General features: G+C 41.5%; 1 protein-coding gene across 1 annotated transcript in view; it reads right to left on the bottom strand.

Annotated features, from left to right (window-relative positions):
• LOC141806807 (gamma-aminobutyric acid receptor subunit rho-2-like) overlaps positions 1–17288 on the bottom strand; it is a 73494-nt gene that overhangs the window by 22405 nt on the left and 33801 nt on the right. The window contains 2 exon segments of the mRNA XM_074692487.1: positions 3270–3493; positions 4017–4084. Coding sequence (XP_074548588.1) covers positions 3270–3493; positions 4017–4084 — 292 coding nt within the window.

Raw genomic sequence — 17288 nt, 5'->3', positions numbered from 1 at the left:
TGTGGAGGTGGAGACTGGCTGACTGGACAATAATGGACAAGCTGTCATCATCTTTTTTCTTATTGAGCTATTTGCACTTTCTATACACTTTCTGACTTTTGTTTTCTTGATTGCTGCTGTGACTTCAATTTCATTGTACTTGTTACAATGACAATATAGTTCTATTCTTTTTTTAAATTTTCTATTCCTCCTCATGAACTCACTTTTGAAACTTTTCATATTTATAGTTAACACTCCTTCCTTTGAGAGTGAGCTGTCTAAACTAAACTGAAGCTAACCCTCTTCTACTGGATAAGAACATCACTTAACGTGTAAAGCACAGATCCTCAGGTGAGTCTGCAGGTGGGTTTGTGTAGAGATCCTCATTAAAGTGATCTGTTAGGCTGAAATATGACACAGGAAATGCAAACACAACCTAAAAATACTTTTGAGTTTCCACATTGCGCTGAACTACAAACACGACTTCAAACACTGATGAAGACTCCTCTGTTCTTCATCACGTCCCCGGCTGCTGCATCACGCAACAGCACAGACTTTGAGGAGCGGAGGAAGGAGAAAATAGTTAAAGTGTGTCTGAGCAGAGAAAGTTCAGCAGTGAGAAGGTGGAGGGTTCACTTTTAACGTTAACTGGTGTAATCTGAGTCTGCAGGGCCGTAGGAACAGGCGTCATAGCTTTTATTTAATGCTTTCACATCCAGAACAGTTGAGTAAATATCCACAAACAGACTGTAAGATGTTTGAAATCAGGCCTGGATTAAGAAGCTGGGAGCCAAAAGGCAAAAATAAACTGCATTAATCCCTCTTCATCCACTCTGCGAGCAGCTCTTTTCCATGCCCGAGTATTTTTAGCCTCAGGTTTGCAGCGGGGCATTTCATTCAGACACAAATCACTTTAAAACAAAAATATAAAAATGAATTATCTGAGCTCTCAAACAGAACAGGACACAGCAAACCTTATTTCAAACCCTGCTGACCCACAATACGAGGGTGAGGAAAACAACATGATATCTGTGAGGAAAAATGTATAATCTAAATCTTAAATGATGCTAAATAAAAACACAGGAGTCATGGTTGAACAGCCTGTCTTCAAATCTTCAAATCATATTTTTTTCCAGCCTTATGAAGTTCACCTTACACCTTCAGTGAGCAACAGAGAAATATTCCTGTGGCCATGTTTGGTTCCTTACTCTATCTCTGTACTGGGAGGTGTGGGCATGGTTTCAGTGTGAATGACAGGGTCAGACAGACATGCTAACCATCACGAGGCTGCACCTGGGCACATAAGGGCCTCTGGTGTCAGGCTGGAGAAGAGACGTGCTCCACCACGGCAGAAAAGGATGAGAGAAAGAGGAAGCATGATTTATCACACATCCATACAACAAACTGTAAGTGAGAGGACTGCCTGGCTGGATGAGTTACTCCTCAAAAACACCAGATACATCTGCAGTCCTGCTCCTGGAGTCACAGACCGAGGAGTTCCTGCTCTTCCCACTCCATTGATAAGTCTCTCTTCATTTATGTTGGGCTGTAAAACCTCAAACCTGTTGACTCCTGGTCTGGCTCCACTCATTATGTCCATTGTTGAAGTCAAGATAAGTACGTTCTGACATGCTTTGTTTTATTTTGACAGCTATGTTGTTTTTAGACAGTTTATGTGCACCACCTCCTGTCCCAGTGATCTTCTCTAGCCCATTCTGTAAAAATAGAATGTGGATTACCTACGCCCAGCTGGACCTCAAAGGATGTGTTTGATATCACTCCCTTTTCACTAAATAGTGGATACCTCACTTTGTACTACTGTCCAAATTCTGACTGAGCATGGTCATACCCTACATGGCCTAGGAGTGGAAGAAAAAAACGGTTGTATTGTAGAATCAGGAATTTTTTGTTTAACAAAATTAAATTGGGATTTTTTGTTAAAATCTATTTTTTCTACAAATGTAAGTCCTCTAAGTCTGAAAATATGTCTCCTGACACAGTCTATAGACATCATCATCATCATCATCATTTAATTTTTTCACTCAGTCTGTTGTTAAAACAAAAATCACAAAAAATGTATCTATTGAAGGATCCCAATTTAAAATGAATCGATGCCTCAAAAATCAAAGGAATCCTGAGAAAAGCATATTGTCCCAGCCCTAATATAGTCCATTCAATGTATCCCACAATGCATTTTGAAAAGTAGTGTATGAGTGGTGCTCAGAATGTGAGTAATATACACCATTATGCGTTGCAGTTTAAACAAGAGAAATGGCTGATTAATGATTACTGATTTATAATTACTGATTAATAATTACTTATTACTGATTACTGGCAACATTAAACAACATCACACACTGTCAGAGAATAACACTGAGCTCTCTGTTTAACTCTCCATCTCACAACTCTAAGTAGAGAAAGTCACAACACACACGTTAACCTCTGAACAGCCAATCACAGGTGATGCATTCACTAGACCATGTAGCCTAATTCTCAAACAGCACAAGCTGTGACACGAATAGATGGTTGGTATTTATTTGTTTACTTAAAAAAATAACATGTTTTAATTTATTTATTATGTTTGGTTATTGTGGAAAGATATGTTGTTATCCCTGAAATCCATGCTGATATCCAGCGTTTGAGAAAAATGATAACTGTTCATCCCCAGACATACATAGGCGACGACTTCATTGTGTGAGAGTGACCACGTCACTGACGGAGACAGACTGGAGACACACATGGAATACCCTGCTGATGCGGCCCAGTAGCCTGGTGACGTAACAGGCATGAATTTAAAAACGTAAGATCTCAAGTCCAACCATCTCAACACATTAGACATAAATCACACTCTACACTGAGTCCAGAAGGAACATCGTATCTTAAACAGGTTATGAGCAAGAGATGGACTCCTGAAATCCACTAAGCAAAATGATCCTGTTCAGTTTTGAGATTCACATCAGAAACATTAAACTGAGCTGAAATCTGTGCACAGGACAAAACTACACCCATCAGCAGAGCTCTGAGCCGTCCTGTAGACTGCGAGCCACTTAACCTTTCATGATTTTTAAATACTGATGCCAGAAGTGCCTCATTTACAAACTCAAGGACATTTGAATCGTGTTTGCTAAACCTGAATGGAGAAGAAAAGAATCAAAGTCCACTCTTCAAACAGAGAGTCTATTAAACCCCCTGACACTGAAACAAGCTTTGAGGTTAAATGCTGAAAACCTCCTCAGAGAGGCTGATCCAGATCAGGGCTATGTGAGGGTCTGAGGTGAGCGTCAACAAACCTCAGGCTGTAGAGGACGTGTCCGTCAGGAAAGACTCTCAGCATGATGTTGTCTGTGGTGGTGTCGTGGATGAAAGACCTCTTTGAGTGGACAAAGAAAACATCAGGGACCCAGATCTTCTTCACCAGGCGTCCGTCAAACGTCATGCTCTTGTTGGTGCTGCTGGTGAAGGAGAGGCGCTCGTCCTTCCAGTAGTGCCGCAGGTACAGGGTCATGGTGAAGTCCTGAGGGGATCACAGAGTGCTGATTGAAACATGTCTGAAGAGAATTTAACAGTTTTATATCATCCATTTTTTCATAACTCCATATTTTAGAAGATATTAAGATTAAAGTTTGTCATAATTAGAGGGAGGCTGACATGACTGACAGGCAGCTGTTAGCGAGGCAGCTGTTAGCGAGGCAGCTATAGGTCACCTCAACCCCACCTCTGTGACTGAGTCATTTTCCAGCTTCTACTTTCAGAGTGTTTGATTGATGAATGGAAAGGGATCCATCATTTCTGATGCATTCAGGGAAGTTTGGAAATCTAAATACTGATTTTCTTTAGTGACTCAGCATTAACAGTTAGCTCTCTCACAGTAAATATTGATCCTCCTCTTTTTGCTCCCCATGCTGACTGATTTCCCTGCAGATACCTGAATGGTTAATACTCTGACTAAGATCTGTCTTATTTAAGAAAACGATATGCATGATCTTAAACAGCCCGGCAAATTTCAAAGAGGTGTGGATAAAAACAGGTTCACTCACCATATCGACCTCAGAGATACTGTCCAAGCTCTCCACCTGAACATCCACTCCCACAGGGATCGCAGGGCCTGATGGACACACACAGGGTCATCATGAATTAATGAGACGATATACATTTACATTACATGACTCAGCTTGATGTACTTGACATGACATGACACAAAAATTCAGTCACTGCAAAAAATGTATGATACCAATACTTTCATGCCGATATATGCTCCAGTGTGCCCCCTAAAAGAGAAAAAACCAGCGCCTCAGGATACTTTGAGCCACAGGCCCCAAAGGATTTGTGTGTGAAAATTATACCTAGACCTACAAAACAGTCTCTTTATAACATAGTGAATTCTGAACAGAAAGTATGGAAATTTCAGTTGGATTTTGACAATTTATGGGGTACGAAGTTTGAACTTCATTCTTTCAGGTGATAGGAATAGCACCACCTATTGGACACAAGGCATGTTTACTACCATGAACACCTTCAAACATGCCTCAAATGATCCAGATTCTTTAACAAGCACTTAACCACATCTCTGAAGATGATACATACAAGACAAAGTCTCACCTAGTGGTCAAAAGCAGAAGTACAACCTACTTTATGATTTAAATTACCCATTTATGCTTGCTTTAGAGGCCAGACCTCATCTGCATTGATTGATTGATTGATTGATTGATTGAATTAAAATGTTTATTTTAAAAATGTAAAAGCGTATAATTAAATAAAAACCAAACTCCTAACACAAACAGAAATTTACAATTTCAATTTCATCCAAAATGAAAGCAAAAGCAAATTGTTAAATCACAGATTCAAATTCTTTAACTATACCAAAAAGTAGTGGGAGTAAACCTTATTAATTTCCACCCCTTCTCCATTGTTGATTGGCAAATAAAAATCTAGTGTTTGTCGTTCCTTAATGCCACACCAGAGAGGAAATTCATTTCAGGACATCTTTCCTAAGCTCAGCTTGATATCTAGGGTCCATTAACTGGACCTGCTCAGATCTCCCATTCTTAGTTTTATTTCGATAAATATTCAGTCTGAGGATCTGAACAGCTGTTATCAGAATCACCCTGATCCCAGCAGAGGGCTTTCAAACTGCCCAGTTTAAACATTTTTACAGCTGAGTAGAAACACAAGACATTATTTTTATATTATGAATTAAAATGTCTGAGCTGCAGACACATCTAGTTGATTCATAAAAGTGTAAATCCAGACAGTGGTCTTTCTTTAGTCCACCTAAAGTAATCCACCAGTTTAACTTTATTCCTTTAAGTAGCTGTGAGAACCTTAAAATGTGGATTTTGGTGCCCCCTGTGGAGAAACTGTGCAGTATCTAGTCCCAGTCAGAGCTCTGATAATCTGGGTTGATCCAGTGATTCAGGTTTTCTGGGAAAAACTGGGACAGGATGGATTACCAATCCTGGATTTCCAAATCTGGAAACTTTTGGTCTGGATTAAACTGCTGTTTATAGTTTAAATATATTCTAATGTTTCATGCTCTTAATATTCTGCACTCTAATCACATGGAAAAAAAAAAGATTTGACTTTAAAATTTTGGTAATCTTTTTATGTATCCATCATGTGATCAGTAACCAGATGAGGAGAAACTTCTCTTCCCTCCTCTGGTCATTCAGAGACGTGTATGACTTCACATGACCTCTGACCTACAGGACCGGAGGCAGAGTTAATAGAAAGTTTGGAGGGGACTGGTCCTTTCACAACAGGACAGTGTGACGCATTAAACCGGTATCGATCTTTTAAAAGTCACCCTCCGGTTGACCATGAGTTGCTCTCGGATCCATTAAGAGCAGCCGGACAGAGGTCGCTTCAGGATGAACTGTGCCTCATGCAATTAGGGATGATGTGAAGCTCGGGGTCGGGAACATAGACTGAATAAAAATAGAGGCTGATTTGATCGGGTCGGTTCACCCACATCCACTAATCTGTAAAAGAATCAAGTTTAAATGTGGGGACTGGCTGATGACGCAGGACATTCACTGGTGGACTTATCCAATACGGAATAAAGAGTATCGCTGTAAAAATAAAAAGATTAGTTTGAAAGCAGACGTCCTGTGCTGGGAAGAAACACTGGGTCCTGACAAAGCAGCAGAAGACACAGGTTAAAGTAATTCCACCTTAAACTTAAGTTGCATCAAAACCATAGACTGTATAAAACCTGGATGTCACTTGTCTGTTCATGAAACCGTGAAATGATGCCAGACCGTGGACACAGCCACATTCGCCATGACGCTGGTTGTTAGTTTTTCTTCGACCAGGTACAGGGCGCCCACCGGGTCATGTGACCTAAGCTGTGCCTCTGATTGGAAAATCAAATGATCCTGATAACTTTCAAACCGCAGAGATAGGAAAGAATCACTCACAGTACAGCGTGTGCCAATAGTGAAATCAGCATTTCAGTAAAAGTCACTGTAAAAAAACAACGTTTTATACCCAAGCTGTTATTTGAACCAGGCTGTAGATACGCTTTTTGAAAACGTAAAATCTGTTTTTATGTCTGGGTGTGTAAGTGACTTCTGCTCTTTCTGCAGCCAGCCTCAAGCAGATTCTTAATGAATAGCAACCTTTAGCACTTGATCTAAACTTTTACCGCTAGTTCTCAGGAGATGTGACCGAGGAGCAGAGAGTCTTCCCGTCATCATGGCGTCTGCAGCGTGCTCTCTACTCCCACAGCAGTGGCAGACAGCACTGCTGGTCTTTACGGTGAGTGTGAGCCTCATCATTGAGACCAGCCGTCATTCACAGCTTGGCTTGAGTATCCATAACCGGTTCCATCTTGAAACTGGTTTGAAATTTTCAGGATTCATAGACTCAACCACAGCTGTGGTAACATGAAGTATCAAACACACAGAGTCATTTATAATGAGGTGAATAAATCCTGGTTTTTACATAAAGATAGATCTGTTTTGTTTTAGTCACGTCACCTGAGTTAATGTATAAAACATGAGGTATGATGAAGATGTTTTATGTCCTAATGTGTTAAATTCTTCCTTCACTTTGTGGTTTTCTTTTATTGATCCTGATAAAATCAGAATAATGTTTCATAAAAACAAAAGAGGACTCATTTTAAAAGTTGACAGTTATCTTTTGAGACTCTCAAGCCCCGTTTCCACCAAGTGGTCCAGTATGGATCAGTACAGTTTGGTACAGGTTGGATCAGTAAAGCCTGATCCTGTTTGTGTTTCCACAGCCAACCGTGCCCTTCATGGTAGCTGGATGCCAATAGCCATGTCAGCTACGTAATAGTGTGAAGCCATAGCAGCACAACATGACACAATGTACCCCGCTAATAAATCCAACGAAGAAGAAAAAGCCCTCATAGTAAACAAAGAGCAACGATGGAAGACACCTAGCAATTCATCTTCTTAAATCAAGCTTTGTTTCAGAGAAGGCTGTGTGCCTCCAGGAAAACACAGCAGCTGCTGTCACACAGGAAGTGACCATTCTTCCCAACAATCAATGGACTGTAGTGTTTCTAGCTCCACCCTCTGGGTTTGGATCGGTATGTCTGGCGCCCCAAAAGAAGGGAACCAAAAAGTGGGACAGTGTTGGTCGGTAATTTGGGGACCTGTTTGGGGATTAGTTAATGAAAATGCCACAAAATGTGTGCTGTACCGAGATGACCCAAAGTGAAGCGCTCGGTGGAAACAGGGCTTTTGTGTCCCAGCAATAAAGGCAGGCTAACTTTTCTCCTCATAAGACTCTATTTCTGATCCAGGAGTTGATAAGAACTAGTAGTATCTATGCTGAACCATAATCAGATCTGGAATAGATAAAACTGACACTGTTCCCAACCCTGCTCACAACCTCAGCAGCAGCAGGATGAAAGACGGAGAGACACAGTGATCGTCCAGGACAAAGAGACTCTAACAGAGACGGAGCCATGATGCTGGTTTTAAGTGAGGGTTAGGAGAAATTAAACAGCTGACACTGAACTGAAATATGGAGAGAGTAACAGCTAACTTTATCATTCACCTGAAGTTCAGTCCTGCTAATCAGGACTCTCTTGTGTCAGAGTCGAGAAACTGTAGAAAACTGAATAATCTGCGGAAACAACAAGCTCGTTTTGGCCTGTGACTCACCCCGTCCTATGCTGGGTGTGCAGCTCAGTCAGACATTAGGCCCAGTTTGTTCTCTGATAACATGAGGAGGCAAAGAAATAACCAGAACATTAACGCTGTCACACTTCATCTCCTCCTCCTTCCCGTCAGACAGATGAATATACCATGATTACACACCGAGACACAGCATTCAAACTCTGATTACAGCAGCTCTGGGGTCAGCCTGACGATCTAACCACGCTTTGGGAGTTTCCATGACATACCTTTGACATAATGATGAATTATGTTCTCAGGAAACTTTTGCAGATCACTCTCCATCTTTAAAGTTTTTGCTTTTGAAGCTGAGGTTGATATTTGATTGTGTGAGTGAGTGAGAGTTGCAGAGTATTTGTGATGGAGCAGGACAAAAATGAAGTTCAGGAGTGAAAAGCATTCTGAGCGCGTTACTCTTGACATCGTCCTCTCATCTGTTGCTGTGACCATGTTTGGGTCCTCGCCCTGCCGCCTCACACCCTCCAACCTCTGCTTTGGTGACACATATTTCATTTGGCTCTGTGTAAACTTGTCGAGACGCTTGTCCCACTTTTTAGGTGTGATTTAAACTTGTGTGAAATCCAGGCGGTGGGAGCTGTCTGGATTTCGTGGTGTGTGATTGAGGGATCACAACACTTCATAAATCCACAGGAAGTGGAACAAGTGACCCAAAAACAGAGATGAATTCTGTTTCTGGGTTACTTTAAAGGAAGAAAATGTAAATTTAAACACAAACTTTTTGAAAGTAAGTGTGGTTCCTGTGCTGCTGAAACATCTGAGTGACAAAGGTCAGTGAACTGCACCTCTAGGGGGCGCCTCTTGTCTGTCTACTCCCTGCTGTGTGACGGTAAATGTTTCAAATCCTCCTCTGTTTCTTTCATGACCTCTACATGTATAACATGTGACCCTCTCTAACATGGACATGAAGCGAGCAGAGCGGAAGCCGAGGTAAGACTCAGAGATCTGAACCACTTTGCTTCACTTATGTATTCAGTTTGTAATCCACAGAGATTAGCAGAGACGCTAAATGCTAGATTAGAGTCACCAAAGCTCTTCAAATGAGGCGCTGTGGAGTCCTCTGTGTGTTTGGGATTATTCTCCATTTACAGCGACAATGCATGGAGTGATTCTCTTCTTCTCACTTTGTGAATTACTGCTCTGACAGTGAACTCATGACACTCTGTGGGAATCAACCCAGGCGAACTCATTCACGCTCAGAGAGGCTGTTTCTACATACAGGCTCAAAGAAACTGAGGGCCAGTCCCAACTGTCACTCTTTCCCACTCTTTCCCCTTCGACCTACCCCTTCCCTTTGGTCCTCTGATTTAGAGACCGAGAGGAAAGGGTTGAACACTTCTCTCAGAAATGAGATGCCACTTGATTTCAGCTACACCATCACCTCTAGATGCTCACTGGCTGTCGTAGTGAGGGCGACTGTTTCTTCTTCCAAAGTGAACACATTTTCACCAAGTGATGATAAACTGATGTCAGATTAAGGCGACACATTCACAGCAGACTTCACTACCATGTATGGCTTAAGAGATGAGACAGCTAAGCTAGGAAAAGCTAACATTAAGCTAACATTACAATATTCAGAAGCCATATTATGTAGCTTCTGAATACTATAAAGTTAGCTTATCATAGCTTATGAAGCTATTGCAGCTCCTGAATGCAGCTTATCTGTCTGATCATTCATGAAATGTAGTTCACTGTAGTGAAGTCTGTTTGCTGTGAATCTGTCACCCTGCTTTGACATCACTGTAGCTTTTATTGGCTGTAGCTGTAGCTGTAGCAGTGTTAGCTGGATTGTTTTAACAAGTGATTTTAAAATACAACCAACAATTCAAAACATGGCTAATGTTTACGTGGAGTAGCAAAAGACTGGACGTGCACCTGCAAAACCAAGGGCTAAGGCAGGCATGGGCAAACTACAGCCCGGGGGCCACATGCGGCCCGTTAAACGTTTTAATCCGGCCCGCTGAACTTGAAAAAATTAAATGAATAAACCTTGTTAATGTTTTATTTTCCCTGCAATTCTGATGTTTTCCCACTAGATGGCGCACTGTAAAGACATTGGCTTTGTTGAGGTGAAGCGCAGGTCTAATACTCCACGTTTGCACTTTACCCTCTGACCAATCAGCCCATCTGTAAAGATGAACGGACCTAAGAAAAGGAAAGTGGACAATACAAAACTCAGTGAAACACACAGAAGTGTGCATATGTGCATGGATAAGGAGGAGTGGATGGTCAGCGATCTGTTACTTATAAAAAAAAAAGCTCAGGAACATGTCTGTATAAACCTTCAATGTGAGTTATTTGTCTAATTTTTATATGGAGACGTTCACATTTAATATCAAAATATCACACAAACAATTTTGACAAAATCTATTTTATTTTTTGGTTTTTCATTTTTAAAACCAGGACAGAAAAAACGCAAAAAATAGACCATTATTTGTTTTCTGATTTTTGATTTGAAAAGGAAAAATTGAATAACAAGTCGTTATCCGTTTTCCGATTTTGGATTCTAAAACGGATATGGAATGAACGAATGATACCCTGATAGTTACCAAAGCACTCCATCCATCTGCTCGTGGTCCAGCCCCTCTGTCAAATGTTAGAACACGTTGTGGCCCACCAATCAAAAAGTTTGCCCACCCCTGGGCTAAGGGGTAGAATTGGGACTGGCTCTAGCTCTGGACCTCGACTGTCTGTGGGTTGGTGAAACTTGCAAAGTGTCTTGCTCCAGCTTTCTTCACCCCTAGTTTTAGTCTCCTCTGCAGAGCCCTGTGCCTCTTAAATACCCAGAGCTCTGCAGGAGTCTCCAGAGGTTTGGATGATGGGCTGGACAGCTTCGTAGCTGAGAATGAACAGCGGAACTAGAATGGACAGCATGGCTCCTCCTGTTATCATTATAAAGTTTCGAAGTCAAATACCCCCAGACACAGGCAGTGCCACAGCCAGTCTGCACAGTAGAAAATCTGTGAGGGACTCTGCGGCTTGTAGACACATAGCTGGGAATTTTGAAAAAGAACATCCCCATTATTTGTTTTGAAAGGTAGGGTCTGCACTGATGGATCTATCCAGAGCAGCTACAAAAGTGGGCATAGCACAAACCAAAAACAAACAAACAACCAAAGTGAAACGGAATGCCACAGAGAAAGCTTTACCCTAAAAAAAGGGTGAAGCTTGGCTTGATGGCTATCATGCTAAATCAGGTGTACAGCTCTGAGTCTCTCCCACATAGAACACGATGCTACAGGTGGTTGCTGGGCAGAGTGTGTTGTAGTCATGATCAGAGGCTGCAGGTGTGTGCTGCTGCTGGCACTGAGCCAAGGAGGAGGAACATTGGAACCTCCAATGTTGTGTTTACAAACAGGTAACGAAAACTCCTGCAGGCCCTACTTTTAACTAACTAAGAATGTTTTATCCAATTACTTGATTAATTTACAGATTTTAAACAGACTATTTGATAGCTGCAGCTCCAGATTACACCTCAAAGAAACCCCGGGGAGGATTGTGATGAGCTATTATTGAGCTTTTCTTAAGAATGGTGTCAGATCTGGGTTGGGTTGACGTACTAACATCTTGAAATATACTACCTCCAGTGTTGGGACCAAGCTTTCTACAGCGCAGCAAAATATGGGCTCAGTGTGAAGCACACATACTCTATCATTCATCAACAAAAATCAGGACAACAGACCAAAGCTGTGAGAGGCAGGCAGCAGTGATAATCCAGGACCATCAGTGCCTCACACATCACAGTTTAAATATATAAAAACAAAGGCTCAGTCAGACGGTGTCAGGAGGAGGTATGTGACAGAAAACCAGGTTAAGTCCTCCAAGTAGGACAGGAGTCTGATACCCAAGGGAAACACTGTGTGAAGGGGCGTCGAGGAAGAAGGCAGACAGTTTCATGAATTTCAGACATCGAGTCTAACATCAAAACGTCTTCATGAACATGTTCAAATGCACATATATCCCCCTGAAAACCCTCCACACCTGCAGAACACTGAGCCATGAATGATAAAAGCAGAGAGAGCCCATCTGGAGGTCTGAGACGTGCTCCTCTTTTCTTTTATTTAGTTTGATGTTAGAGCCGGCGTTTGCCTCTGAGATTACTGCTGTAAAAACGTGTTAAGCCCTCATGCTGTGCGTGAATAAAACGCCTGCAGCCAGGAGTAACAGCACATGACAGCATACATCAGTGACAGGACTTCTGCAGGTGTTCACCTGTAACAAATCTGCTTCCTACCCCGGAGGCTCGCTGCCGTCGTGGCCCCTCAAACGCCACAAATGCTGCTGTTAAAACGTGTTGTGTTTGTCCCTCTGCATAGACATAAAAGCTCCATCAAAAAACGATTCAAACAACCAGGAGTGATGTTAGAAAATAAGAATAAAAGTACATCTGGTACTGCACCATGCCTCTGCTTCACATGACGACCATCATCACAGAGAGACGTTTTACAAACTTTGTGCAGCTCATTCCCTCAGGGTTTGTGTGCAGAGGGAACGTAACTCCTGAGTCTCAGTCAAACTGGGTCATTAGTGGACGAATCTGTTACCTTATCCGTCTGATTCTGAGGCTGAGTGTTTGTCATCAAGAGCTCCAACCTTACTCTGATGAGGCTGTGTGAGGTAAAGAGGCGGGGCTTAGAGCCGATCTTTCACAATCAACCAAAATGTAATAGCTGGTCCATTATGCAACAAAAGTGCTGAGCCTGAAATTTGATGAAAAAATCAGTTTTCCCTAAAATACCCAAAATAAAATATTTACTTTTCTATTACATTTCAGGCTTTGTCAGATTTTTTTTTAACACATTTCGCTGTGTTTTAATTGCGCAAAACCTAAATGTGGCAATAAAACATGGCAATGGAAACACCAACATTTCAAAAAACCTCTCTAATTTCAATAAAAAGTTTTTACCTTTCCATGAGGAGGGTTTCAGAAGTTTTCCATGCTGAAGTTTATTGCAAAACTGCAATGGGAACACCTTTTTCTCAAAAACACATCACCTACTGGTATGTGTCCACCTTCACACAAACAGACTCTGGTGTTCATACTGTAACAGCTCTGCTGTTAGTTCTGTGTTCAGTGCAGATGTTGGTGTCTCTGAGCGTCAGTGAAGGCATCAGGAAGCTGTGAGTGGGGCTGTTACCCAAAGCCAAGGTACCTTGCCTTGCCTTGGTCTGATGTGGGCGTGGGCAGGCATCCACATCATCAGTCGCTGCCCAAGTGCTGTTCCAATGTTCATGTCCTCCAGAGGCATATGTCATCCGTTTGGTTAGCATGTGGCTAATTGACCTAGGATACACAGGTGTATCCTTCGCTGCCTTGCCATGGCAATAAATACCCAACATGCAACGCGTGAATCTACAAAAAAGGAAAAAAATGGAAGGAAAAGACGCACCAGCGGAGGCGCGTGATAAATCCCAATTTAAATGTAAGTAACAAAAGAGACCTTTGAAAATAACAACTTATACCAGGTCCACCACTGAACTCTTTTGTGTGTCACTCATGTAACTATAATTACTGAGAAGCTGCACATGCAGAGTGTCAATGATGTGGCAATAAAAAAAGCAAAAAGCGTAGAAAGTGGCAAGCCATGACAATATTTGTAGCTGCTTGAGCATACAGTCTACTCCCACGTTTGTATTTAACTTTCCAAGCACTGTCCACAGTGCAACACATGTAATGTGAGACAATGTAACTCCAATTACATATACATTTGTGACAGGAATCTGATGGTAAAAAATGTGCCTTTGTAGGCTGTTCCATTAGCATCTCCTTTTGAGCAGAGGCAGAACACTAATCAGAACCGTCATTTGTGCAGCATCCAGACGGACATCACGTTTAATATTTAACTCAAGTTGTGTAAAACTCTAGTTGTGATAGAAACACTGGCAAAGCCTAGTTGTATTTCATTGAAATTTCAGACATATCCCTTTGATCTTTTGAAAAGGTGGAAATGCAGCTGCTTACAGCTGCAGGGTTCCCACCTGTCACTCAGGTGAACAGTAACCCTGTTCAAAACCATGATCTTAATTCCTTCAAATCCACTGATTTCAGACTGAGCATGTGCAGTTTTTCAAACTTTTGCATATTTATGTGTTGTAGAAACCCATGAGTTTGTCTTTAAACTAACCAAAACACTACGTCCTTAAACTTTCCAGATCTTCCCTAGACCTGCTGAACTATCAGTCCTCTTCAAACCACCGTCACTGCTCTCATTCTTCCGTGCGTCTGTTATGTTGGCATTGCTGTTAACCAATACATCCACCAGGGGGTGCAGCCCAGAATCAAAAGTTTATGGCAAGATTTTCTTCTTCAGCATGTCTCACTAGAGTTATGTATCAAGTAGTAACAGCAACACTGCCCCCCCATGGTTTCTAGTGGTACTGCTCCATTTGGTCCGTATACATAAGTTTTATGGAAACATGCAGAAATATGGAGGAAATTAACGCAGAGCACGGACAGAATACTTCATCCATATCTGAATCTGTATTTTACGTTGGGCATGAATGGGCCTCAACTGGTTCATGACATGTTGAGGGGACAGGGCCTCAAACACAAAGGTCATAGCTCCACCTGGAACAAAGTGTTTCAGACAGAGGCTGAATTTATGATTTTCCAAAATACCAGGCAGAGAAAAATAGAGCTAATACAGCTACTACAGGGGCACCAGAGGGACAAAACAGAACTCTGTCCACTCTGATGTCCTAAATGAATTCTCTGCTTTTTAATATAAGGGAGTAAAAACTAAAACAAGAAAAAAACCTGTTTGATGGAGCTGTCTCCTTTGGCACAGATCTTAATTTCTGCCCAGATCTAATGTGTTCGTCTCCCGTACTCGGCTCAGGGGACTCTCTGATGTCTGAAATCATTACAAAAATGGTCAGATGCGGAACCCATCAGGCTCTGGATGTAGTTAAAACCAGATCAGATCTTGTCTCATAATAATGTCCCTGTTTTTAAATGTTTTCTGAAGACATGACTCAGATGACTCAGAGTTTGGGAGAAGTTGAGAGAAGTGAAACTCCACAGAAAGTCTGAAACATTCTGACTTTATGAAAGGTCAGTCTGCATGGGAGAGCTGTGGGTGTGCGGCCTGAGAGATAAATAAACCCTGGGAGAGAGGGACCTCATGAGCGGAGGTCACTTTCTGCAGACAGCACTTTAACAGTTTTACTCTGGAACACATACCAGTTTATCTGAGTTTAAACACGCAGCAGCTGGACTCATCCTCCACTGCTAGTAGGTCATCACTTTATTACATCAGTGACTCTGAGTGACCTGAGGTTTTTATTTTCACTCTCAATGTGAGGAAATCATGTGTTTCTAGAAGTCGAAGTCCACATCAGCATCCATAACTTGAAGTCTGCTCTGCCTGCAGGAGACATCCTCAGAGGTCTGCGTTCAATCAGGATTAGGAGCCGTTTCTTCCTTTTTAATGTGAATGCACTGATGAATAACAAACCCCCACCAGAGAGTTGAATTTTAAACCTATTTATTTGTAATGTATTTTGGGCTTTTTTGCCTTAAATCAGATAGAAGAGGACAGTGGATAGAGCAGGGAACAGGGCCAGAGCAGGGACTGATGTGAGGAAGAGGTCACAGGCTGGATTCAAACTTGGGCCACCTGCACCAGGGTGAACCTCATGGAGCATGACCTAGACCACCAGGCCACCTGCGCTCCAGAAAGTTTTTATGTAAACAGATTCATGTGGATCAAACTGATTTCAGCACATTTTCAAGACTTTTGATTTTGTCAAATCCTGTAGCTTAACCTGTGGTCATGCCGTCTGTCACATGGGCGCACTTAAGGCCCATTCATCCTTAACCTCAAATTCAGATCAAGCCTTCTTTCAGTGCTCTGCGATCATTTCGTCTATATTTCTGCACTCTTCCATAAAGCTCACAGTCACCAGCCAAGCAGAGCAGTACCCCCACACAAACCATGGGGGCAGTGTTGCTGTTACTATCTGATAGGTAGCTTTAATGACCCAAAGAAGAAATAACAACTGAGGAACTTTAAGAAGAAAGACTTTATGAGTTTACTGCTGCCTCCCACAATGCTGCCTCTGTTTCTGTCTTTTAAACAAGACATTAGCAACACCTCCTTCACACTGTAGTTGGGTCATTTTGGAGTAAAACGTGACCACGGTGAGCGAAGGTCCGTTTCTCAATGGATTTGTCATCTAGGAGGGCTAAAAAACAAATTTATTTGTGTATTTTTTAAAATGGCGGGGAATATTTGTTAGAGGCCAAAATTTCAAAATGGCTGTCATGGAAATGATCTCTCTAAAGGTTCGACCTACAATAATGGACAATACAAGTTTTCAGACCTTATTTTTGTTGAGTAATACATATTTCATGGTAACATTATGATTTGACCTTATTTTAACCTTCAAATTCAAGATGGCTACCACTTTTGGTGTTTTTTAGGGTTTTTGGGAAGAGTTTATGCCATTTTGGGGGATTTTTTTTTTTACATTTTGTTACAGAGTCTCTATAAGGTTAAAATGAAAGCTCTGCTCAAGATGAGTTAAATAATATACAGTTAAAGTTCACAGAAATAACATCTGAAGTCAATAAAGTAGATGTTTATGTGTAAACAACACTTGTTGATTTCCCATTTCCTGTTAAAAAGGACTATGAGGCTATGCCTTTTCAGGTATATATCACAATTTTTTTTGGCTATATTAAATTCTTTTGCAGTGTTAGACCAATGAAAATGAAAAGATTCCTTTATTTTGCTCCCATTTAAACGAATGGAGATTTATCATCACCATGGAAACCACTGGAAAAAAGACATATGTGTCACAAGGAAAACACAGGCTTTTTTTGATATCGCCAACTACATACTGTGTATGAAAGTAGTTTGTAGTTGGCACTGCGTACTGCCTACTACACTTGAATGTAGTATGTACTATGACTGTTCTGTAAGGTTTATTATGTAGCAAAGCAGAAATAGGATTTATTTTCCAAACTTAATTTTGATTGTACAAAACAAACCACGAGTAGCCAAGATGTTGAATAACTTTAGTGAGTTAGTCGTTGAATATTGATCCTGTATGTGGTGATCTGTGTTCTGCCTGTTGTGGAGTTCCCCTGTCTCCCCTACAGAGCTTGGGCTGGGCTCTGTCACTCCTTCTCACACCTGC

Source organism: Halichoeres trimaculatus, unplaced genomic scaffold (genome assembly GCF_033239565.1).
Source record: "Halichoeres trimaculatus isolate MK-OKI-2021-1 unplaced genomic scaffold, fHalTri1.1 fHalTri1_scaffold_17, whole genome shotgun sequence".
In the NCBI taxonomy this organism is placed as follows: domain Eukaryota; kingdom Metazoa; phylum Chordata; class Actinopteri; order Labriformes; family Labridae; genus Halichoeres; species Halichoeres trimaculatus.
The sequence above is the reverse complement of the archived record's forward strand: the minus strand, read 5'-3'. Positions and strand labels throughout refer to the sequence as shown.